Source organism: Dipteris shenzhenensis, chromosome 14 (assembly GCF_047967505.1).
Source record: "Dipteris shenzhenensis isolate YYH24624 ecotype China chromosome 14, Dip_SZ_1.0, whole genome shotgun sequence".
NCBI lineage: Eukaryota > Viridiplantae > Streptophyta > Polypodiopsida > Gleicheniales > Dipteridaceae > Dipteris > Dipteris shenzhenensis.
Genome location: NC_141609.1, coordinates 3,960,070 through 3,981,262, shown reverse-complemented (window position 1 = coordinate 3,981,262; position 21,193 = coordinate 3,960,070). Strand labels below are relative to the sequence as shown.

Sequence of the window (21,193 nt, the reverse complement as noted above, 5' to 3'; positions counted from 1 at the left end):
TGAAGTCTAAATGCTTTCATTTTAGTCTCTCCCAAACGAGCAATCTAGCTGATAGGGCAACGTACCATTTATGTTCACATCAACGTACTTGTTCTGCTCCATAACCGGAACAAGCAAAGAGCCTTCTGTCATTAGCAAAGTTAACAGATTGTGCCTTCATGCATTCCCTTTGAAGATGCCCAAGTCTCCCACACTAAAATCAGTTCACATGTTGTCTTAATGACTCAAAGTACTAGCTAGAAACTCTTGTTCTTTGGACTGTCCTACTTGATTTATTCCTCCAAAGAATGCCTTCTTACCAAAGTCAATTCTCTTCGAAAATAAGCTGTTCTATATTGCTTCACCATAACTAGTTTGGTAATAATTTTCAAATTCCCCATAAATATAAGGCAAGCAATCAAGTACATCACATGGCAAGTTAATTATATGAGTCATATGTTTTAGTTTGCATTCTAGAACCAATACAAAAGCAATCTGATTCCACTTGTGAAGTCATGAAGCGACCATTTTGGGACACAACCTTTAGAACGATACAAAAGGCTCTTGTTTCTCTTTCATCTCATTCCTAGCATGCACTGATCTCTCAAAACAATGCTTCAATATTAAAAATATAAACACTGCAATTAAGACAATCGCTTCTTTCAATAAATTTCAAAGGGGTTTAAATAAGGTGAAATATTGGAGTACCATTTCTCAAACAGTAAATCGCATAAATCACATATAGCAATTATTATGATTGGTCCTTACATGGAATTAAATTTCTAGCCTACGAGTAAGAAACAAACCGTTTGTCTGGTATGAGTCCACATAGGTGCTCCAACAGATATGAAAGGCTGTAACTTTTCATTCCTAAAACCCTTGATGCCTGCAATAGTACAGCTAGCTTGATAAAAATCAAACCCCGTGATGTGAAACAAGAATACTAACTTTGCAATCAAGATTTTGCACCAACCTGGCCTGTATCAAAAAGGTTGCAAACATAGATTCCAAAGTCACGTTGTAACCACAAAATATCCCAATCTGCACCATGAATCACCTACAACCAAAAGCTTATAAGAGGAGAGCAGCCTAACACTTAGGTCCCAAGTTAATTCCACAATTATCTTTGAGTTTTAGAAACATTTTTTCCCACCTAAATTGAAAGTGGATAAATCATAACTCAAACAACCACATATCATCCACAAAAAGAGGATAGAACCCAAATGATCCTACTCTCCCCATCAAGGCTGATCCTTGGTGTATATTTATCCTTTACTACAACTGTAGAAGATATATAGAATCTAGACTCAACCAAAGAATCCCTAGAAAGACCTAACTCCCAAAGCAGTGTAAACCCCTGACCTTTTTCCACAAAAATAAGAAGCAATTATTCAAAACACAATCAACCACATACCATCCACAAAGAGGTAAGATAGAAAACACATGATCCCACTCTCCTCATCAAGGTTGTTCTGTGCCATATTTCTATCCTTTACTACTACAACATCAAAGATTAAAGCGATATCTAGACTCTTGAGCACGGCAATCCCTAGAAAGACCCAAGCCCATAGCACAACATATCGAGTAGCTCCAAATGTGTGTCCTCATGTAGGCACCCATATGGCAGTTATAGAATACATAATCATACAAATTCTAAACTGTCCACCTCCCCCATGCTCTCCTCATGTGGGGGCTTACAAATGGGAGGTGACCACCCAATCTCCAACAACCTCATCAACACAGTTTCACTTACCAAAGGGAGCCAGTGGAGATCATGCAGACCTACACTTACCAAGGGGCATTCTTCACAAAACCAAATTTAATAATGAATCATGCAGTCAAGGCAGGGCTTACACAAGCTCAAGCAACAATGCTTCCATGCTCACGTCCAAGAGACCCCAATGAAGGGGTGGCTGTTTGATTGTGAGGCCGCCAACCATGCGCCCTTTTAGAGGAGTGATCTCTCGATGACTAATCGGAAGAGGATATAGGTGATTATGGGATCTAGGATGATTAGCCTTCAGTCCCTCATCAGATAGATCATCATACAGGCAGAGTTCGCCATGACACCAACTCCAGATTGATGCTATCTTTCAAACAGTGACATACCTCCACAAGGTTTGGCCCTTGCCCTAGCTAGAGACTATCGACATTGGCACTACAATCCTCCAAACGAGTAGCAAATAGAGGGGTTTGCCAACCAAAAAGAGGGTACCCCGCAATGGAAGACTAATAGAGTGTCCCAGGAATTACACGCAAAAATGTTTAACCATGGAATCCAAAATCCTTATGTACTCAACAAACGTGTGTGTGTGCAAGCCAATAAGTAGACAATGCTCCATAAGAGATATAGAACCAACCAAAATATATTCCCATCCGACAGGACACCATACAAAAGAAGTCCACAATCCCACCAAATCGTAGTACTTTGTCCTTACCCCAAAAGGTGTCGTCTTACTACCTTCGTGGCATTTCTAGATCCCTAAGCCCGTGCACGTGCTCCTCAATGAGCTTCTACAGACCTTAGTCACCGTACCATGATCCCCGCACCTTGCAGCCCTAAGTTCAGCCTAGGTGTGCAGCCCTTCCAAGCTTTGTCTACAGCTCCTCAACCCTTCTTTATCCTCCTGAATGTAGACCCAAAGAAGGCTGTTCTGCTGCTCCAATCTGCTCGGCAACTGTTGCTCTAGTAAACCTCATATGAGGCCCCAAAGGCCCCCTTTTATAGGGCAACCAATCTGGTAGGGGCCAAAATGGCCGACCCAACACCCTGCCCCCACTGACTGTCCTGGTCAGCAAACCAAAGACAAAGATAAAATGAACACAGCGGCATGTCACAGATTTCTAAACATTCAAGTCAGCCCCATGACAAAGTGGAGGGGAGGTGGAGGAGCTAGCTGATATGAGCCCCTAGTGGATAAGTGGGAAGAGACGACATGGATGTTGGAATGGTCACCTCCCCCTCTGTAAGCCCTCATATGAGGAGAAAAGAAAGAAAGAAAGAAATTTTATTAGAGTCTTCGGAAGACCGATGGGTCTATGAGACTGAAAGAAAACCTAATACAAATCACAGTAAGGGTGGAGCTACTGAAACGAGCATCATCACCCGTGCTGAACCCTAAGTATGATCATACATAATCAAATACATCTGGATGTAACAATGAAAAGAAAAGAAAAGGACTGGAGCAGAGCGGAGCGGAATCCTCCATATGTCATGTCGCCCTGGTTGGTGCATAGCCAATGATGGGACGATGGCACCCGTCAAGGAGTGCCACGCATCTCGGTCTCCTGGACGAGGCTCGTCACAAGACCAAAGCCACCGTGACTCCCATGGGACGTATCCCAAGTCTAAACAATGACAAGAGGTCCCTCAAAGTGATCTGTGTCCCCCCTCGATGTCTCGTGTGTCGTGCTGTGGTTGTCAGGTCAGGGTCTCTGTCACGTCTACGGCTAGAGACTAGATGATCAATGTCACTCGATGGGAAGAACTCTGTGATCCTACTATGAGAGGTGTCTGATGATGAGGCCAAGCCTCGTCGCCTGAGTAAGTACTCTCTGTGTCAGACCCCCTCGTGAATGAAGGCCGCAAGGCATCTTTGATCTGGGTAGGCGAGGAATCTGGAAAGGAGCCCAGAGCCGTCTCTGAAGAGGTAGTGGTAGCGACCTCGGATCTCGTAGTACACTGGGCACCTGAAAATAAAATGCTCCTCCAATTCAACCTCCTAACAGTCGCACAATATGCATAAGCGATGCTCCCTGGGAATCCCCTCTACTCTGCCGCTCTCTACGCAGAGGCGGTGTGATGATACCCGAAACTGTCCGATGGAGATCCGTAGTGAGTGAGGCATATGAAGCTCAATGTACCCCGGTGGTGTGATGAATCCCTCCTCCGAAATACGAAGACAGTAATCTATGTACAAACTCAGCTTCACTGGGAGCTCCCTCGGCTCCAACCAGGTCCTAAAGGTGTGTAGCTGCAGGAGATCCTCTCAAATGACCTGGTTGGTGTGTGGCCCAATCAGGATGGTAGGTGGGAGTACCGGAGGGGCATCCAAACTGTACTGAAAAGGAGGTATCCTATCGATGTGGAACCCTAGTCTCACAAACCATCTGTGAGTCCGTGCATACCAGCATCGCTCGTCTCCCTCTGCTACCAACCTCATGGAGGAATCGAGAGCCAACCATGGCAACCTCTGTCTCCTTGATGTGCAGTCCCCATATGATCTAACCCGGTGTAGATATGTGATGGTCTAAAAGACTGCATCTAGCTGGAGTGGAGAAGCACCAAACTCGGCCTGAATAATGTGATGTGGTACAAACGGTTTCCCTCGGATCATCTGTGAGAGCATGAGGATCTGTAGGCGCTCCACCCGTATCCACTCTATCTCTGACATGTCAAGCCCCCAACAAGGGCTGCCATACATACTGGCTGGTCGGACCAAGGAGTCGAAGAGATGAGCCTTGGTTCGAGGGTCCTGAAAGTGGGAGTGAAAGCATTGTCTCTCTAGCCGAGCCAGTGAGGCATATCCCCTGCGCAGTCCGGCCTGCATCGCTGGTCTCATCGTGGGGGAGAGAGACCTAGGGCAGTACCCCACAGAAAGAGAGAAAGGGGCTGCCACATGGACAGCATCATGGCTGTCATGTGGGCAGCACATCTAGAGAAGACCCGGGACAGGTTGCACAACTGTACGGAGCAGTACGGAGGGTGTGCAGACCCGAGACAGGTGGCGCACAACTGTACGGAGCAGTACAGAGGATGTGCAGACCCGGGACAGGTGGCACACAACTTTACCGAGCAGTACGGGGCTGGATGAGGTCTATTGGAGCAGCAAAAGAGGCTGCCATGAGGCAGGGACCTGCCTTTATTAAGGCTGGGCCCTTGCCTTGATTGGAGGGCCAAGGCCCTAGAAAAGTGGGCCCAAAAAGGCCCCGGGTTGTGAGCCCTTATAGGGCTGGACCAGCCACAGACTGGTCGGCCAATTTGCTGCAGGCTGGTCAGTTTTAGCCAGCCCCCTTGGGGCCTATAAAAGGAGGGCCTCCAGCCCTCATTCATCACCACTTGCAGCAGCAGTTAGGGAGCAGACAGCAGCAGCACCTAGAGCCCACCCTTGGACCTACACACAGGAGGAGAAGGAGGCTGACACAGGGCTGCAGACTGAGCTCAAGGTGCTGCCCACCTAGGCTGGCTTCCGGACAGCAAGGTGGAAGGGATCTAGACAGAGAGTCTACATATGCTCAAGGTGGAGCATGTGGGCTCAGAGATCTGGAAGTGCCAGGCTTGTAGTTGAAGAACCTTTTGGTATTGTATCCTGTCCTAGTTTTTGGACGGATGGAAATATAAAGTGTTGCTTCTATATTTGTCCCTGAGCATTGTCTATTTATTGGCTTGCACATCTATGCACATAAGTTTAGAAGTTTGTGCTTCCACACCCCACACCACACTGTGTGGGCTCCTAGACTATTCTATCAGTCTTCCACTATGTGTACCCTCTATTGGGTCATTTCTAACAGTGGAGTTGTGGAGCCAAAGGCACACAGGACACGCACCATGTAGAGGTTGACCAAAGCACACACAATGGATGTCCAACCTATCTTGGTTCTACTAAGAGGGGACAATCAAAGGTCGACGAGTCACTCTCGATATGGTCCACCAGATATAGAAATCACAGAGGCCACGACTCCCACGGCAGCAAGAGACAACCCAACAAAGACAATACAAGCCATCTTCACATTCCACCAGAGGGTTGCCATGGCATCAGAATCGTAGATGATAGTCGATTACATCTACTGCTATACGGAATTTCTGAGCTTGGGGCTTTGACTAGAAGGTATTGAGTTTCTTAGTAAGCACTCAGCAAGGGACCTAACGAGCCCTTAGCCTAAGCCCATTGTGGCTTGTATGAGCGAGTTTCTTTTAATTGCATCTTGTCTCATAGGTCCGTGAAGCCTCTTCAAGACATTAATCTCTCTCTCTCTCTCTCTCTCTCTCTCTCTCTCTCTCCCCCCGTGGCCAATGTATTACACAGGTAGCAACATGATGCATGTTGAACCTATACAAGAGTTTCTGCACATACTTGGATTGAGACATAACAATGCCACGCTTGTCTTGTATAAACTGGATCCCCAAATAAAAATTTAACATGCCCAAATCTGTCATGTCAAATTCAGCTTTCAACTCAGCTTTGAAATCTGCAATTATCTCCTCATTTGACCTTGTGAGCAGCATGTCATCTACATAAAGAATGATAACCAAAATATCCCCCCCATCCTTCTTGATGTAGAGCGTGCTTTCCGTGGGACTATATGTAACCCCTTACTTGCCAGCAATGCATCAATCTTGGTATACCATGCACGTGGGGCTTGTTTCAGCCCATATAAAGCTTTGTTAAGCTTGCAAACCTAAAGTGCATTGCCAGAATGTTCAAATCCAGGAGGCTGTTTGACATAAACCTCTTCCTGCAAGTCCCCATTAAGGAAAGCTGTATTTATGTCCAACTGATGGACATTCCAAACAAAATTTGCAGCCATGGCAATAACTGACCGTATGGTGGTCATCCGGGATGTAGAAAAAAAGTCTCCTAATAATCGATGCTCTTCTTCTGTGCATAGCCTTTGGCAACCAGCCTTGCCTTATACCTGTGAATAGACCCATCTGGCTTCCTTTTCACCTTGAAAACCCACTTGGTACCAATGGCATGCTTACCTGGTGGCAAATCCACAACATCCTAAGTCTGATTTTTCTCTATGGACTGCAATTCATTGTGCATGGCATGCATCCAATGCACATTATCCTTTGCTTCTTCAAAAGAGTTAGGTTCCTCTTCATCAAGAAGAATCCCTGCATAAGCTATCGCAACTGAAAGAGCCCCCCTACATGCCTTATTGCACTACGAGTCCTGCCAGGCAATGGAGCCTCAAGCCCACTCTCCCTAAGAGTCTGTATCAACCAATTCGGGACTGTTTTGGCTGAATGTATCTCTTGAATCTCTTGCCTGACAACTTCATCCGCACCCTATGAAGGTACAAAATCAACATGTGGCTGAAACGGGGCATGTGGATCAAGAGGAGGTTGCTGTAAATTCTGATTTTCAGCATGAACCTCAGCTGGGGAACCAAATGCTATAGGGAGCATCCCTTAAAAAACATCATCTCAAGAAGCTGGAATCTAAAATTCAACATGTGTATGTGTGAATTCTCTAAAAATATAACATCTCTACTAACAAAAATCTTGGGTGAAGCAAGATTGTAGAGACAATAGCCTTTGCTTTGTGCACTATACCCAACAAAAATGCATTTAAGTGCCTTATCTGACAACTTATGTCGAAACTCCACAGGCACGTGGACATATGCAACACAACCAAAAACTCTGAAGTGATCCACTGAAGGCTTGCTCCCATGCCATGCCTCAAAGGGAGTGATTGTCTTCAAAGCCTTTGTGGGAGCCCGATTCAAAATATAGTTTGCACACATGAGGCCTTCCAACCAAAACTGTGAGGCAACTTTTTACTGATAAGCATGCATCTATCCATCTCCGTAAGAGTGCAATGCGTGATGCCTTTCTCCTTCAAAAATGCCTCAAACTCATGAGACATATACTCCCCCCCTCTATCTGTGCAAAGTGTCTGCACCTTGAGTCCACTCTCATTCTCAACCATAGCCACAAAGTGTTTGAAATGCATAAACACTTCTGATTTTGCCTTAAGACCATAGACCCAAGTGTAGTTGGTGAAGTCATCTATGAATGTAACATAATAAAGATAACCCCAAAAAGCAGGTGTCCTCATGGGACCGTAGACATCACTGTGAATGAGCTGTAATTTGCGTGTAGCTTTCATTGCACCATCCTTCTTGAAAGAAAATCTATGCTTTTTGCCAAGGATGCAACCCTCACATGCATGAGGAGCAGGTGACTCTAAAGGAGGCAATGCATCAACCATATCATGCTTCTCGAGTGTCATAAAGCTGCCATAGTTCATGTGTCCATACCCGGCACGCCATAACTCCGCATTCTGCATCACAGCACTGGGAGTGCTCACTGGAAATGCAAGATCGGATCTTTTCTCATATATATCAGTTGAAAAAGACCCCGATACAAAGTGCCAAACAACATCAAAGCATAGTCATTCTCTTTGTCTCTAACTGCACACTTAGCATCATCGAATACAACCTGAAATCCTCCTCTATTAAGAGAGGACACTGAAAGCAAATTCTTCTTTATGCCTAGCACATAAAGAACATCTGAAATTCTGAAATTTGTGCCATCAATGGATGTGAGAATAATGTCCCCCAATCCACACACTAAATAAGAAGAATTATTTGCACAAGTCACCTTCTTTTTAGTAGGTGGAGGATGCAAAGATGCAAAAAGGCTCTTCCTAGAAGTGATGTGCTTTGAAGCACCACTGTCAAAATACCAAGTATTCAGCGTCTCATTGACACTAAGAGAGCATGCATCCTTTGAAGGATCATAACTGTAAGTCAAGAAAGCATAAGGGTCATCCTCAATAGTGGTTGTAGCATCTGAACTACCCACTGAAAAATCGAAAGTGCAAGACAAAAAGGCAAGGCATAGTGCTCTTCCACAAAGTTGGTTGTAACATCTCCCACATCATGTGAATGAGGAGCTGATGCATCTAACATAGCCATACCTGAATCCCTTTTCTTTTCTTTAGCTATGCACTTCTTGCATTCACCAATATAAGCATGGCATGCTCGCCAGCCCGCGTTGCCATAGCCTCTTGACAGAGAGAGAAATCACTGATAGAGCTTGTGCATCTCTAGAATCCTATCTTTTCTATTTTGCTGTGGGAGCCCCTGGAGCAACAGGTCCAACTACTTGTGATGCATTTTGACCTCTACCCCTACCTCCAGCTATAGAAGTGACACGTGTAGCCACTGTATCTGGCCTTGCTTCATCTCCATTGACATAATCCCAAAGATGTCTGCCAACCAAGATGTTGTCAAACCATAAAACTCCACAAGGAGTAGTTGGTGCCATCCAACTTATTCTCCTGTGTGAGGACTCCAAACACCTCATTGGGGTTTTGTTCTGAGCCATTTTTGCCAGATAAACTCCAACATACAGCAGACTGAACAAGTAAAATCCCTTCCTGGGATGCAAAATGCACAAGTAAAATCTGCCAAAGAAAATCTGCCTGCAGTGACAAATACTATCACAACCTATCAAAGGCTTGTAATGCACCACAATGCTCTACTAACTGCCCATAAATCTGTAAATAAAATCTGCAAAAAGTGGCAAAAGTCTGCAAATTGACTCACACTGAGTCCAGAACTGCTTGCAAAACTCCAAAATGCTCTTTTAACTGCAAAATTGCAACCCAAATGCAAAAGCCCCAATTTATGGTGGAAAATTGCATACAAAAATGGTCTGAGAGCCCCAAATGTTGCAAAATTTGCACTCTGCCTGCAAAAGCCCCAAATTTCACTGCAAATTGCAGTGTAATAGCAAAAGCCCCAAATTTCTTCAACACCTGAAAACTACCTGCAATGTCTACCCTCAAATACAAAATGCCACAAATCACAGCCAAACAAAGGCTCAAAGCACAAATGCCTGCAAATGAACCCTGCCAAGAAAACCTGCAAATGTGTATGGACACCTTCAGCCTGCACCGAGCTGACAGTACAGAACTGTCAGTACGGAACTATACTTGCAGTACGGACTTTGTCAGCCAATGTACAGAACAGTCAATGTACAGATGACTGGTACGATCGTGCGGCGAAACTGTACAGCATGCTGACAGCGGATGTACAACGCAATGTACAAAACAATACGATCTGCCGTACTGTTGTACGGATGAGTGGAGAGTTTGGTGCGGCGCTTGGTACGGCAAGCTGACGCAGAGTTGTACGAAATGCAGCTGTACGGGTGGCGGGCAGATCTAGTATGGCATTGTACGACGGAACAGTATGGACTGTCAGTCCGTACGTTATACGGACGTCGAGGTGCACGTGTGGGAGCTGTACGGACAGGAGCTGAGAGCAAATGTGGGAGCTAGGAGCAAGTCCGGGAAGGAGAGCTGCTCTAATACCAAATGTGAGAAAAAGGAGAGCAAGAGTGAGCAAAGAGTGAGCTGAATGTAGGTCACTCAAAAGGTGGACTGAATGAATTGAAGTACAAACAAGAGATGAAGGGTTTTGTCTAAGTGACAAAACCCATTTAATCACTAACCATAGTTACGGATTAGATTGTGGTTAGGGGGGAAAACCTCTAAGAGGAAAAAGTGCCCCTAACCCACTTATTACATTACATTGGCCACTGCCTAGAATATAATAATAACTCTAACACATCCTATACCTGCCTGAGGTCCTGTTCCAGCCCGATTTGTTACGATGCAACCAAGAGTACAGGCTCGACTGAGCAAGGGGTACACTAGTGACTACGCTGGTTTGACCCGCACGGATGTATGGCAGCCCTTGTTGAGAGCCTTACTTATTAGAGACAAAGTGGGCTCAAGTTTAGAGACTTCAGGTTCTCATGCATTCACGAATGATCCGAAGTAAGCCTTCTGTCCCACATCAAATAGTTATAACTGACTTCAAGGCATCCCCACTACAGCTCGATGCACCATTCCAAGTCATCACATATCTCTTCCACATTCGGCAATATGGATCTTGCACCACAGAGCAATGCAGGCTCCCTTGGTTGGCTTGATGCTCCTCCATGACATTGGCCACAAAGGGTCACCAAAGGTGTTGGTATGCACATACCTGCAGATGCCTTGGGCTCAATACAAACAAGCGACCCCCCTTCCAGTATAGGGTTGAGGCCCCCTCTATATCCTCCTCACATATCACGAGGAGGCAGCCCCATCAAACCAAACCCAATGCCGTTTCACTGCAACTCCTTGTTCTTTCAACCATGTCTCGTGTAACATGAAACAATGTTGTACAAATAATGTATCATGCTGCCTATCATCTGAAATGAAGAAGTGAACTGTTTTAATAACTTTTCCTACCTTACGGTAGTAAGTTATATGCACAAAAATTGAGACCTATACTGAATGCCCGTGCATTGACCGAATCTCATTTTGTTCTTTGAAAGCACAATTTTCTACAAAGTGTACAACTGAGACAACCACATCCTCAGGGAATTTGAGAGCACACTCCTTGAATTGAATCCGTGCCATCGGGCTATGTGATAAAGTGCTTCAGTTTACTTTTCAAGAACTGCAAAATTTTCCTACCTTACCGTAGTAAGTTATACGCACAAAAATTGAGACATGTACTGAATGCCCGTGCATTGACTGTATTTTTTGAAAGCACAATTTTTTGCGAAGTGTACAACTGAGGCAACCACATCATCAGGGAATTTGAGAATACACTCCTTGAATTGAATCCTTGCCATTGGGCTATGTGTTAAAGTGCTTCAGTTTACTTTTCAAGAACTGCAAAAACTCCCAACACTTTTAAGTCTTTGTTCACGAGATCTTTCCTCTTCTTCTCATTTCCATGCTTGTCTGCAGTATCCACATATTCAAATGCTCGATCAGTTGGAGGGCATCTTCACAATTGTCAACAGGGTGTTCACCCAAATAGAAGGTCTTTCTCGCTATTCTGATATATTACATGTTTTGTGTGTGGCTCGAGAGGTACCATATGAAGAATTGACCGCCATACTTTTAGATGAAGACCTAAAAGAGGCCACCCTCCAAAGTTCCCCTACTTTTCTCTTCAATATCAAAGGTAGACAGTCTTCCAAGTCACCCAAGTGCAATTGCTACCAAGGATCAAGCTAAGGAGACACTAGACAAGCCCAAGAATATTTATGCCACATCTATTGGACCTAAGCTACAAGCTTTATCTACTATATTGCATGATCTATCCCTCTCTGAGGTGGTAGATGATGCTTAGCTCTATGTGTGTGAGTCTGATGGATAAGCATAAGATGTCAGTGCTCTTTGAGAATGGGTCACCGTCACCTCCAAGGAAGACAGACAGGTGGTGGCCCAAGGTGTCGGGAGGACGGCTTATATCGGATACATGCTTTAGTTGTTCATGGGCACTCCAAAATGTGGCATGAAAGGTTTGGTCATGTCAATTACAATACTCTTATAGAAATGCAAAAGTCCAAGATGGTGGGGGAACTTCCATAGTGAGATGGAGCTGTCCCTATTCCATGGAGGTTGCGACGTGAGAGTGATTCTATCCCTCATTTCCAACAGATGAGCCTATATGAGTGAGACGAAGGGAGAGTACACGCCCCTGTAGATCTGTTAGCACGATTGGAGTGAAGCAAGGATGCTCTCTCTCATCGACACTCAATGGGCTCTACATTGATGAGGTCACGACTTTCATTGATCACCTCGGAGGGAAGGGATCCTTGGTTGTTGACTGAATGATACCAATACTGTTGTATGCAGATGACGTAGTCCTCACTTCCTCTTTAGTGGCAGGCATACATAAACACCTAGAGACCCTAAAGATGTTATGCAGGGAGAGAGACCTGACAATCAACCTTGGCAAGACCAGGGTTATGACACATACCTAGATGAATCCATGAACATTCCCAAACTCATCCTCTAAAAGCACAACATAGTGCAGTTTCAATCTCATGATAGTCACTCACAAGGTTGAAAACCATAAACTCCATCACGCATGGACTAGCGATTATGACATCCCCACTGACGTCATTAGCACCCAACATCGGGTGTAGACCATAATATAAAAATATGCTCTCACATACAAATCCACACACCCACACATGCTTGAGCATCCATTTATACAAAGTCTTCGTACTGAGTTTCTGTCGGCACTCCGGAGGTGAAGGGCAGACTCAGCCATGATGAAGGCTAGCACTAAAGGAGAAGGTTAATCAAAAAGTAGTCCAAAATCTTCATTTAAGCTACAACTTCATGTGAAGTCTAAACGATTTCATTTTAGTCTCTCCCAAATGAGCATCTTCATCTCCTAGGGTTATGACACAGCTTCACTTACAAGGGAAAGCCCGTTAAGATCATGCAGTCATACACCTATCTAGGGGCAGTCTTCACAGGGCCAGTTTTCGCAACAACTCGGGCACGGCTCACAATGGTCTCTGGCTCCATTAGAGCAACAGTGCTTTCAGGCACACTTCCAGCCGTTTAAACGCCCATTCGAAACAATGGGGAAAATCCCAACATGACCTTTTGCAGGAATGCTCAAACAATCCCTTCGTCGACCATACGCTTCCTCTGCTTAGGTTCACGTTTTCACTCTGCTCGCCTCCATTGTCTGTTCAGCTCCCTGATAGATAGATCTCAACTACCCCAAGCTACCATTCGAACCGCGTTCCAAAAGTCTTTACCAAGTGGTATAAAAGGAATCTTCTTGTTTGCCATTATGAGGTAAATGTCACAGTTTAAGGGCACATTCGCACAAGGGGGCCACCCTGTTAGGACGTTCATTGGAAACAACAGGAAAAATCCCAGCATGGCCTTTCACAAGGATGCCAAACAATCCCTTTGTCGGGCCACGGGCCATCTACTCGGTTCAGGTTCTCAATCTGCTCGACTCCCTTGTCCGTTCCATTCACTTCTAGTTCTGTTCGTGTTTTCCTTGCCACAGTTCTGTTCAGCCTTGCTGAGTGACTGCGTGGGAGCGCAACAAAGAGGGAGTGGAGAGCAGCTGGGATGGGGCATAAGAGGAAGGACAGAGTGGGGAAGGAGTGGGAGAGGGACGCAGCAGGACAGGAAGAGCAAAGGGTGGTGGGGAGAGCAGGGAGCAGGAGGGGGCAGAAGAGATAGAGAGAGAAAAAGAGACACAGACGGAGAGAGAGAGAGAGAGAGAAAGAGAGACTACGTGCAGCTCATACAAACCAACTTTATGCAACCATTCTCAACATGTATATGTACACGTGTATGCATGTCTCTATGCATACAAGCACGCGTGTAAATGCATAGGTCTGTGTGTGTATGTGTGCATGCACACAAGTGCATCTCTAGCTGAATAGTGATGGCCATGCACACAATTTTGTTCATGTGCTTAAGCTTCCACTGTACCTTTTGTATGGTTGGATTTGCAAAAACACCCCGTAGTTCAGCACCGATGAGGTTGCGCAGCTCTAACGTGTCAATGATGAAGTCTTCGAAACGTGTTGAGATCTGCATCAAACAAGTGAGTCCTTGGAAGGATCTGAATTGGTGATTTTCAAGATCCACCTGTCAACCCAAAGTCAATGCAAGTGTCAAGAATGAGTAAAAGGACTATATTCCTAAAATTGACTGCACATATAACGATCAAGCCCAACCCTCCCCACGATAGGTTTATCCACTTTTTCCCTATCTTTCTTTCATCTATATTCACTACAGCCAAGGGACTCTGACAATTGAATCTTTTTGCTTGCTATGTCTTCATATGCCGACGTGATTGATCTTTCAAGGTATTAAATTGGTGTTCTTCCGTCTTCAACAAGGGTGAGAACGGGAGCTCACTAAGCACAAAAGTTTTCCATCGGCTCAATAAATTAAAAACTTACAGCTATTTCCAGCTCAAGCAGCAATTTTGCAGCAAGATCCTTCAAGGCTGCAGGCGATTCGACAAAAGTAAATGGTGTTTTCGCCAATGATTCTGGCTTCCTCGGGCAGATAGTGCCACCCTCCAGCAAATTCGTAAAATCCATACTTCGAAGTTCTTCCTGCAGATTCCCGCCTATCAAAACTCTTTCAGTCTGCGTAAATCTCATGAGGCGAATCCAAAATATAGTCGTCAGCAAGCATTGTGGCAGCGAATACCTCCAGAGGATGAATCGCCTCATTTGCGTTAGCATAAGGCGGTGCCAATGGTGTCGCCAAGGCAGATGTTTCGTCGACATTAAATTTGGCAAGGTCCGGATGCTTGAACGGCGTATTGGAATTATCCACCGGAACATCAAATCGTTCTTGAGGCCGAGGAACGGACCATACATGGAATGGGACTGGGCATCGTTCCGCCTTCCTACCACCTTTCACGGTAGCCTCGACACTGCCTTTTCCGTCCTTATCGGCCTGCATCCCTTTAGCATTCATGCCTTCCCTCCGCCTCTTCTTCCTTGATTTCTGGAGTGTGAACCCGTCATCGTCCACGGCCAAACCTTGTTGCGCCCTCTCTTGCTTGAAAAGGTCGAAGGCGGAATCCACATGCTCCAGGATTTCATCCTGGACACTAACAAGCCAATCACGGCTCTCCTCGGGATCAGACTGCCAGGAGGGGGCTCTGGGGATGAAAGAGAGGGAAGAAATCTGGGAGAGGAGGGTTTCAACGCGAGCCTGGAAGCCAAGGATGGGGTCTCTGAACTCGCTGAAGTTGGAATAGAAATGGAAATCTTCATCGGAAGGGAGGGATTTGGAGCAAGCATTCAATCTTGAAAGCGTTGGAGGAAGGAGGTCAACAGTCTGCAGCAACAGGAGCGCATTGGCTTTCCGCTCTTCGTCTTCCGCCATAGCTTCAAAGCTCGTTTGAGCTTCGTGGAATCAATCTGTATTGGGACAGGTCTAATAATCAAGTGCAGGGAATGGACAAGGGGGGCACATTCCTGGTAAGAAAGTGCGAGCACCGAAGTGCTCGGAATTCGGCCACGAGGCACTTTCCTACCCGAAATGTCCGACGCCAGTTCATTTCCCCACTTCAAAGTGCTCGGAATTCGGCCGCAAGGCACTTTCCTGCCCGAAATGTCCGACGCCAGTTCATTCCCCCACTTGACTGTCCAAAGCATGGGCTTTGAAAACTTACTCGTGATTAGGGTTAGTCCGAAGCAAGAACTGGTGCAAAAGTAGCTCGAGACTGACACATGGAGCACTAACCAAGACGGAGTTATCCCTAGCAGATAATCCAAGCATATGTGACATGGAATAATGGACCAGCAAATGCTAAACTATCACATAGGACTAGCACTGACTAGTGCGGATGCAACTGACACAAGACTGGCACGTGGGTGCAGAGATGGCAAAGAACTATAACAGCAGATCGGACGACAAGGGTGAAAGAGGAGCAACAAATCGGATGGCACATAAGCCAAGCAAAAGCATATGTGGACGAGAATAAGCTAGAGGACTGAGCATGGACCAAAAACTGATGACAGAATGGACCTTCATTTTGGTTTAGAAAGCTCCTCATTTACGTTATGGAGTGAAAGATGCGGCATGTTGAAGATTCATATGCTTCTTGAGTCTTCTTGTGGATGAGAGACCTTGTGTGAGAGTTTGACTATGAGTATTCTTTGTCACATTATGTGTGAGAGATTGTATGTGTTTCCAATAGATTTTTATGAGAGAGAAAGAAAGAAGAAAGATATTAACGTCCGCGGGAGGCCTCGCGGGCCTATGGGACAAAGTACAGAATCAAGTAATCTCATAGAGACCATTGTGGGTTGGGGCAAAGGGCTCGCTAAGGCCCTTGCGGAGAGAGAGAGAAAGAGAGAGAGAGAGAGAGAGATAATGCCACATCACTACAGTGCCACCTAAGCACCCAGCCTCTTGCTAAGCACAGTGTGTCTGCAACATGTGAACAGCCTAGGCCACATCATTAAGGTCCACTTCTTCATAAAACTTCAACAAGCCGTAACTTCCAATCCAAAAAGAATTTGCACACGCTCCAAAAAGGAAAAGTGATCGCCTTTTTTCGCTCTACGTGCTTGTCAAGTCAAAATCATTGTTTGCAATTAGACACTACCAGATTTGAAAGTTTCTTCCACTGGTAAGACCTTTGCAATAGCAATATGCACCCCAACTGTTGAGAAGTTCATTGGGGAAGGATTTCATACCTAGTCTACACAAATGAGGTATCTCTTGATGCATCAAAAACTTTGGAAGACTGTAAAAGAAGACATGCCCATTGCATAAAATTATGCCTGGAAGAAAAAAGATGAAGCAGCACTATCACTCATTGGTTTGCACTTGGGTCCAAACATAATTCATCATATAAACTCCAAGGATCATGTCAAATATGATTGGGATGAGTTGAGCACAGTGTTTGGTGCAAAAGCCAAAAACCAAGAAATTGATCTTAAGATTGAATTCTATGGTTTGCACATGAGCTTTAATGAATCCATGGCACAATTTATCAACAAAATCAAAAGCATTATAACCCAACTAGAAGGCATAAATGCAAAAGTAGGGAAAAAAGATGCACTTGCAATTCTCCTTAAAAGCATGCCTACAGAGTACAGTGCACTGACAACCACTTTGAAGAATCTTCCAGATCTAAAGTTTGAGGAATGTGTATCCTCTCTTCTTGAAAAAGAAAGAGAGTTGAAGGCATCAACATTGATATCTACATCAACACGAAGCAGCAATAATAAAGAGCAAGCATTGTTCAATAAAACATCAACGAAGTGCTACCATTGTGGAAGGATGGGTCACTATCAAAGTGACTGCAGACTGAAGAATAAACCAAAGTGTAACCATTGCAAGAAGCTGGGGCACAATGAACAAGATTGCAGATTGAAGAACCAGCAAGTCAACTACATGGAGTCATCAAGCCATGAGCAGAATGACAAGAATAACATGTATTGAGAAGCAACATCCTTTCCACCTTCAGCCAACACATTTGTAAATCAAACCTGACCACATGAGAGTAGCCATGTAAGCACCCAGCGGAGGATTTGATCTTGTAACTCACATCTGACCACCTTGCAGTAGCCAATGGATCATGGCACCAAGGGGAGGTATTGAGATATGGTGCCATGAGCACATATTAGAGGCTAAGGTATGGTATAGGAAAGAATTAAAGTAGCCACCCTAGGATTTTTGTGGAGATGTGGATCAAGGATATCCACAAGGAGAGATGTGGATCAGAGGATCCCACATGTGTTGACTATTCTAAAGGCTCTCTCTATATAAGAAGCCTATCTTTGTATTGTTCAAGTACACACAAGTACACATTACAATAGATTGAGTGTTTGCTTCCCTATGTCTCTCTTGTTGTGCTTTGATCCTCCTTGATCCCATATTTTGTCAAGTTTTCCCTTGACTTTAACTCTCCAAAGATAACAGTAAATATTTGATCTATATCCATCCCTTGAAATTCGAACGCTTTGATTTCATGGAATATTGGAATGATGATGATAGGAGGATGGTCTCAAAACAAACTTGGAACTAAAGGAAGAAGGGATTGAATGCCCACTTATCATTGCACCTAATGTTATGGTTTTCAAATTGATGTTGGCTTGTTGTCAGGATTGCAACTTTCAAAGAATAGAAGGATGTAATGAAAATAGAAAAGATTAAACATGCCGTAGATTCATGCATTAACAAGAACATAGAAAGCACGCACAAAAAAGTCAAAAAAAAAACTAGGAAAGGGAGAAGAAGAGAAATAAGTTGACGCAGCATGGGGTCCAATCTTCCCATTTTACCCCCAAAAAAAAAAACTTGTCGCATGCACTAGAACACGTGTGATCTCCAACATTGTCTTTTCATACTCGCGTTGGGCATTGATGGTTGAAACAAGATTAAACTTTCTAGGACTCTAATACATGATTGTATAAATACTTTGGCTACGTGTTATTGCATTTGGAGTCTACAAATTTGGGGTTGGGGAGAGAGAATTTTATCTCAACCAACTTGCAACTATCCCCTCTACACATGTCTGTAAGTCCACGCATATAAAGTGCGAGGTAAGATATAGGTTTACTTCCTATGTTTGTTAGGCCTCTTCTTATTCTGAAGGCCATACAAGAGGATGGCTCTATTTGAGCCATTAATTCGCAAAAACATTGATAGTATAAGGTTTCTCAAATGTAGGCATTGGAAACAAATTCCTTTTGGTGTTACAAGGAGCCATGTGTGGCAAAAGGATCAGAATGGTGGAAGGGTATGTGGAAGGCGTGGGAAGCGATGAGACCCTTCGTCACTAAACATGTAAGAAAGAGAGAGAGAGAGTATATAAATATATATACATATATTTATACACATACACACACTTGTGTGTGTGTATGTGTCTGTGTATTGTATATATATGTAAATATATAAAGGCATATATGTACACATAGTATACTATATATTTTTTATATCTATAACATGTGCACGCACGCGCACACACACACGCACATCATGAGGCCCATGACACTCCAGATTGGATGAAGTCGATGGGCATCCATAATGGAGTGATAACTATGACGTGGAAGTTGATGAGCCCTGAAGATGGCACGACCACTATGATGTGAAAGTTGCGGATGGGTGGAGTGAGGAATATGACGTGGAAGCTAATAGGTATGCAAGGATTATGATGTGGAAGCCCATGGTTAGGGAAGGTGGCATGGTCGCTATGATGTGGAAGTGTATGGGACAACACGGATGGTGACATGACTACTATGAAGTAGAGGCAAATGGGGCAATGAAGGTCCCGTCGACCCCCATCATGCCCTATGCCCTTGCATCACTCTCATGCCCCAACGCACCCCTGATGACATTGGCCTCTTGAGCTCCTACATTGGTCCCAACCCCAACGAGCCTTCGAGCACATGCGTCGCCCCTTGACCCCATCACTTTGTTGTGACCATATGTGTTGGAGTCAAAGATGAGAGTGTAGAAGGAGTGTTTATATTTAGAAAGGGGTTTAAGGAAGATGATAGTTTATATTTAGGTGGGACTATTGCTATATATTTAGTAGGGTCCTTCCTAATCAATTCTTAATCATAAGATCCAAGAGGAATGAGCTTTTTGTAGGTGAACTACAAGAAGAAGAGAGAGATCATGCGGTAGCATCCACAATTCTAGATAAGAAAACTTTCATGCATGTCATAGAATTTTTACTTCTTGAAGTTTTTACCTTTTGCTTTTGCTTTTGATTTTGTTCTCAAGAGGGGGAAGGTAAGGGAAAGGGAGGAGAAAGGAGAAGGGTAGAGGAGGAAGAGAAAGGAGAAGGGTAGAGGAGAAAGTGAGAGGGGGGAGGAAGAGAGGGGATGCATGCAAAAGGGGGGAGGGATGCATGAAGGGGGGAGGGAGGAGAACGGAAGGGAAGGAGGGAGGGCTCTCCTCCTCTCGTGGCCGCGCCATGGAGTAGGGGGGGGAGACTCCTCCTTTGAGGAGGGACCCCCCTTTCTCACGGCCCCGTGGTTGCAATCGCACCATGGAGGAGGGGAGGAGCCCCCTCCTTGGAGAAGGGAGCCTCCCCCTTCTTCATGGCGCAGCCGCAGCCTTGGCCATGCCATGGAGGAGGGGGGAGCCAACCTTCTTAGAGAGGGGAGCCCCCCCATCTTTGGAGAGGGGAGTTGGAGAGGGGAGGGGACACGATGAGAGGAGGAGGGGGACAAATGATTTCCCTTTCTCCTGGCATCGAGGAGGAGGGGAGTGCTTTTGCCCTACCTCCTCTTTTTTGAACTTTTTTTTAATAGGGGAGAGAGAGAGAGAGAGAGAGAGAGAGAGAGAGAGAGAGAGAGAGAGAGAGAGAGAGAGAGTAAAAGGGGAAATTAGAAAAGAAGTGACAGAGAGAGAGAGGATGAAAAGAAAGAACAGAAGGAAAGAAAAACAAAACAAGGACAAAAGATTACAAGAGAAGAAAGAGACAATCAGAAAGGATTGAAAACAAAGGTTATGAAAGGGAAGAGAGGGATGAAGAGGAGGAAAACTTACAAAGCGAAGCGAAATTCAAGGGAGGAGAGGAGAGGAAGCTAAGCCAACTTCGAAGGGAGGGAGGGAAGAACACGAAAGTGGCAGGTGTGTTTAGAAGAATGAGAAACAATGTTTAAAAGAATGTGAAAGAATGTTGTGTATTTGGAATGTCGGGCTTGATATCTTTTAAATTTTGAATTAAAAAAGCGCATGTTTCAATTATAAATTAGATTATAGAGTAATATTTATTATGTACTTTCTCATAACGCATTTCAATTTTTATTTCCATCCTTTTTTATGATTTTTTTAAAATTTTAACTTATTCTTTATAAATTTTTGTGGCTTGGGATAGTCCTTGGCCTCTATGCTCACACAAAGCACGGGAGTTAAATGGGATACACTCTACGATTCAACTCCGTGGACTCTCTCGAAGAAGGCTTGGCTCATGGAGTAGTCCATGGCCGCTTTGCTCACAAGGCATAGAAGCTAGATGGTGGGACCACTCCAAGATTCAGATCCGTGGACTCTCTCGAAGAAGGTGGTGGCTTTTGTCGTGTTGTGTCTCTTTCGTAATTATATTTTTAATATAATATTAAATTACGCTTAATTATTATTTTTAGCAAAAATATTAAAGTTAAAAAAAACGTACATTAAACTCAAAATATAGATTCATGTAATGTCTAGGCCCT

At 44.5% G+C, this 21,193-nt stretch overlaps 1 protein-coding gene across 1 annotated transcript in view; it reads right to left on the bottom strand.

Annotated features, from left to right (window-relative positions):
• LOC147894083 (protein RRP6-like 2) overlaps nucleotides 1-15,524 on the bottom strand; it is a 105,588-nt gene extending 90,064 nt beyond the window's left edge. Inside the window, exons 1-5 of the mRNA XM_087384598.1 lie at nucleotides 14,709-15,524; nucleotides 14,453-14,611; nucleotides 13,977-14,135; nucleotides 953-1,036; nucleotides 786-865 (exon numbers count right to left, since the gene is read on the bottom strand). Coding sequence (XP_087240724.1) covers nucleotides 786-865; nucleotides 953-1,036; nucleotides 13,977-14,135; nucleotides 14,453-14,611; nucleotides 14,709-15,395 — 1,169 coding nt within the window. The 5' untranslated portion in view covers nucleotides 15,396-15,524. The remainder of the gene's footprint in view (nucleotides 1-785; nucleotides 866-952; nucleotides 1,037-13,976; nucleotides 14,136-14,452; nucleotides 14,612-14,708) is intronic.
• Nucleotides 15,525-21,193: the final 5,669 nt, after the last annotated feature.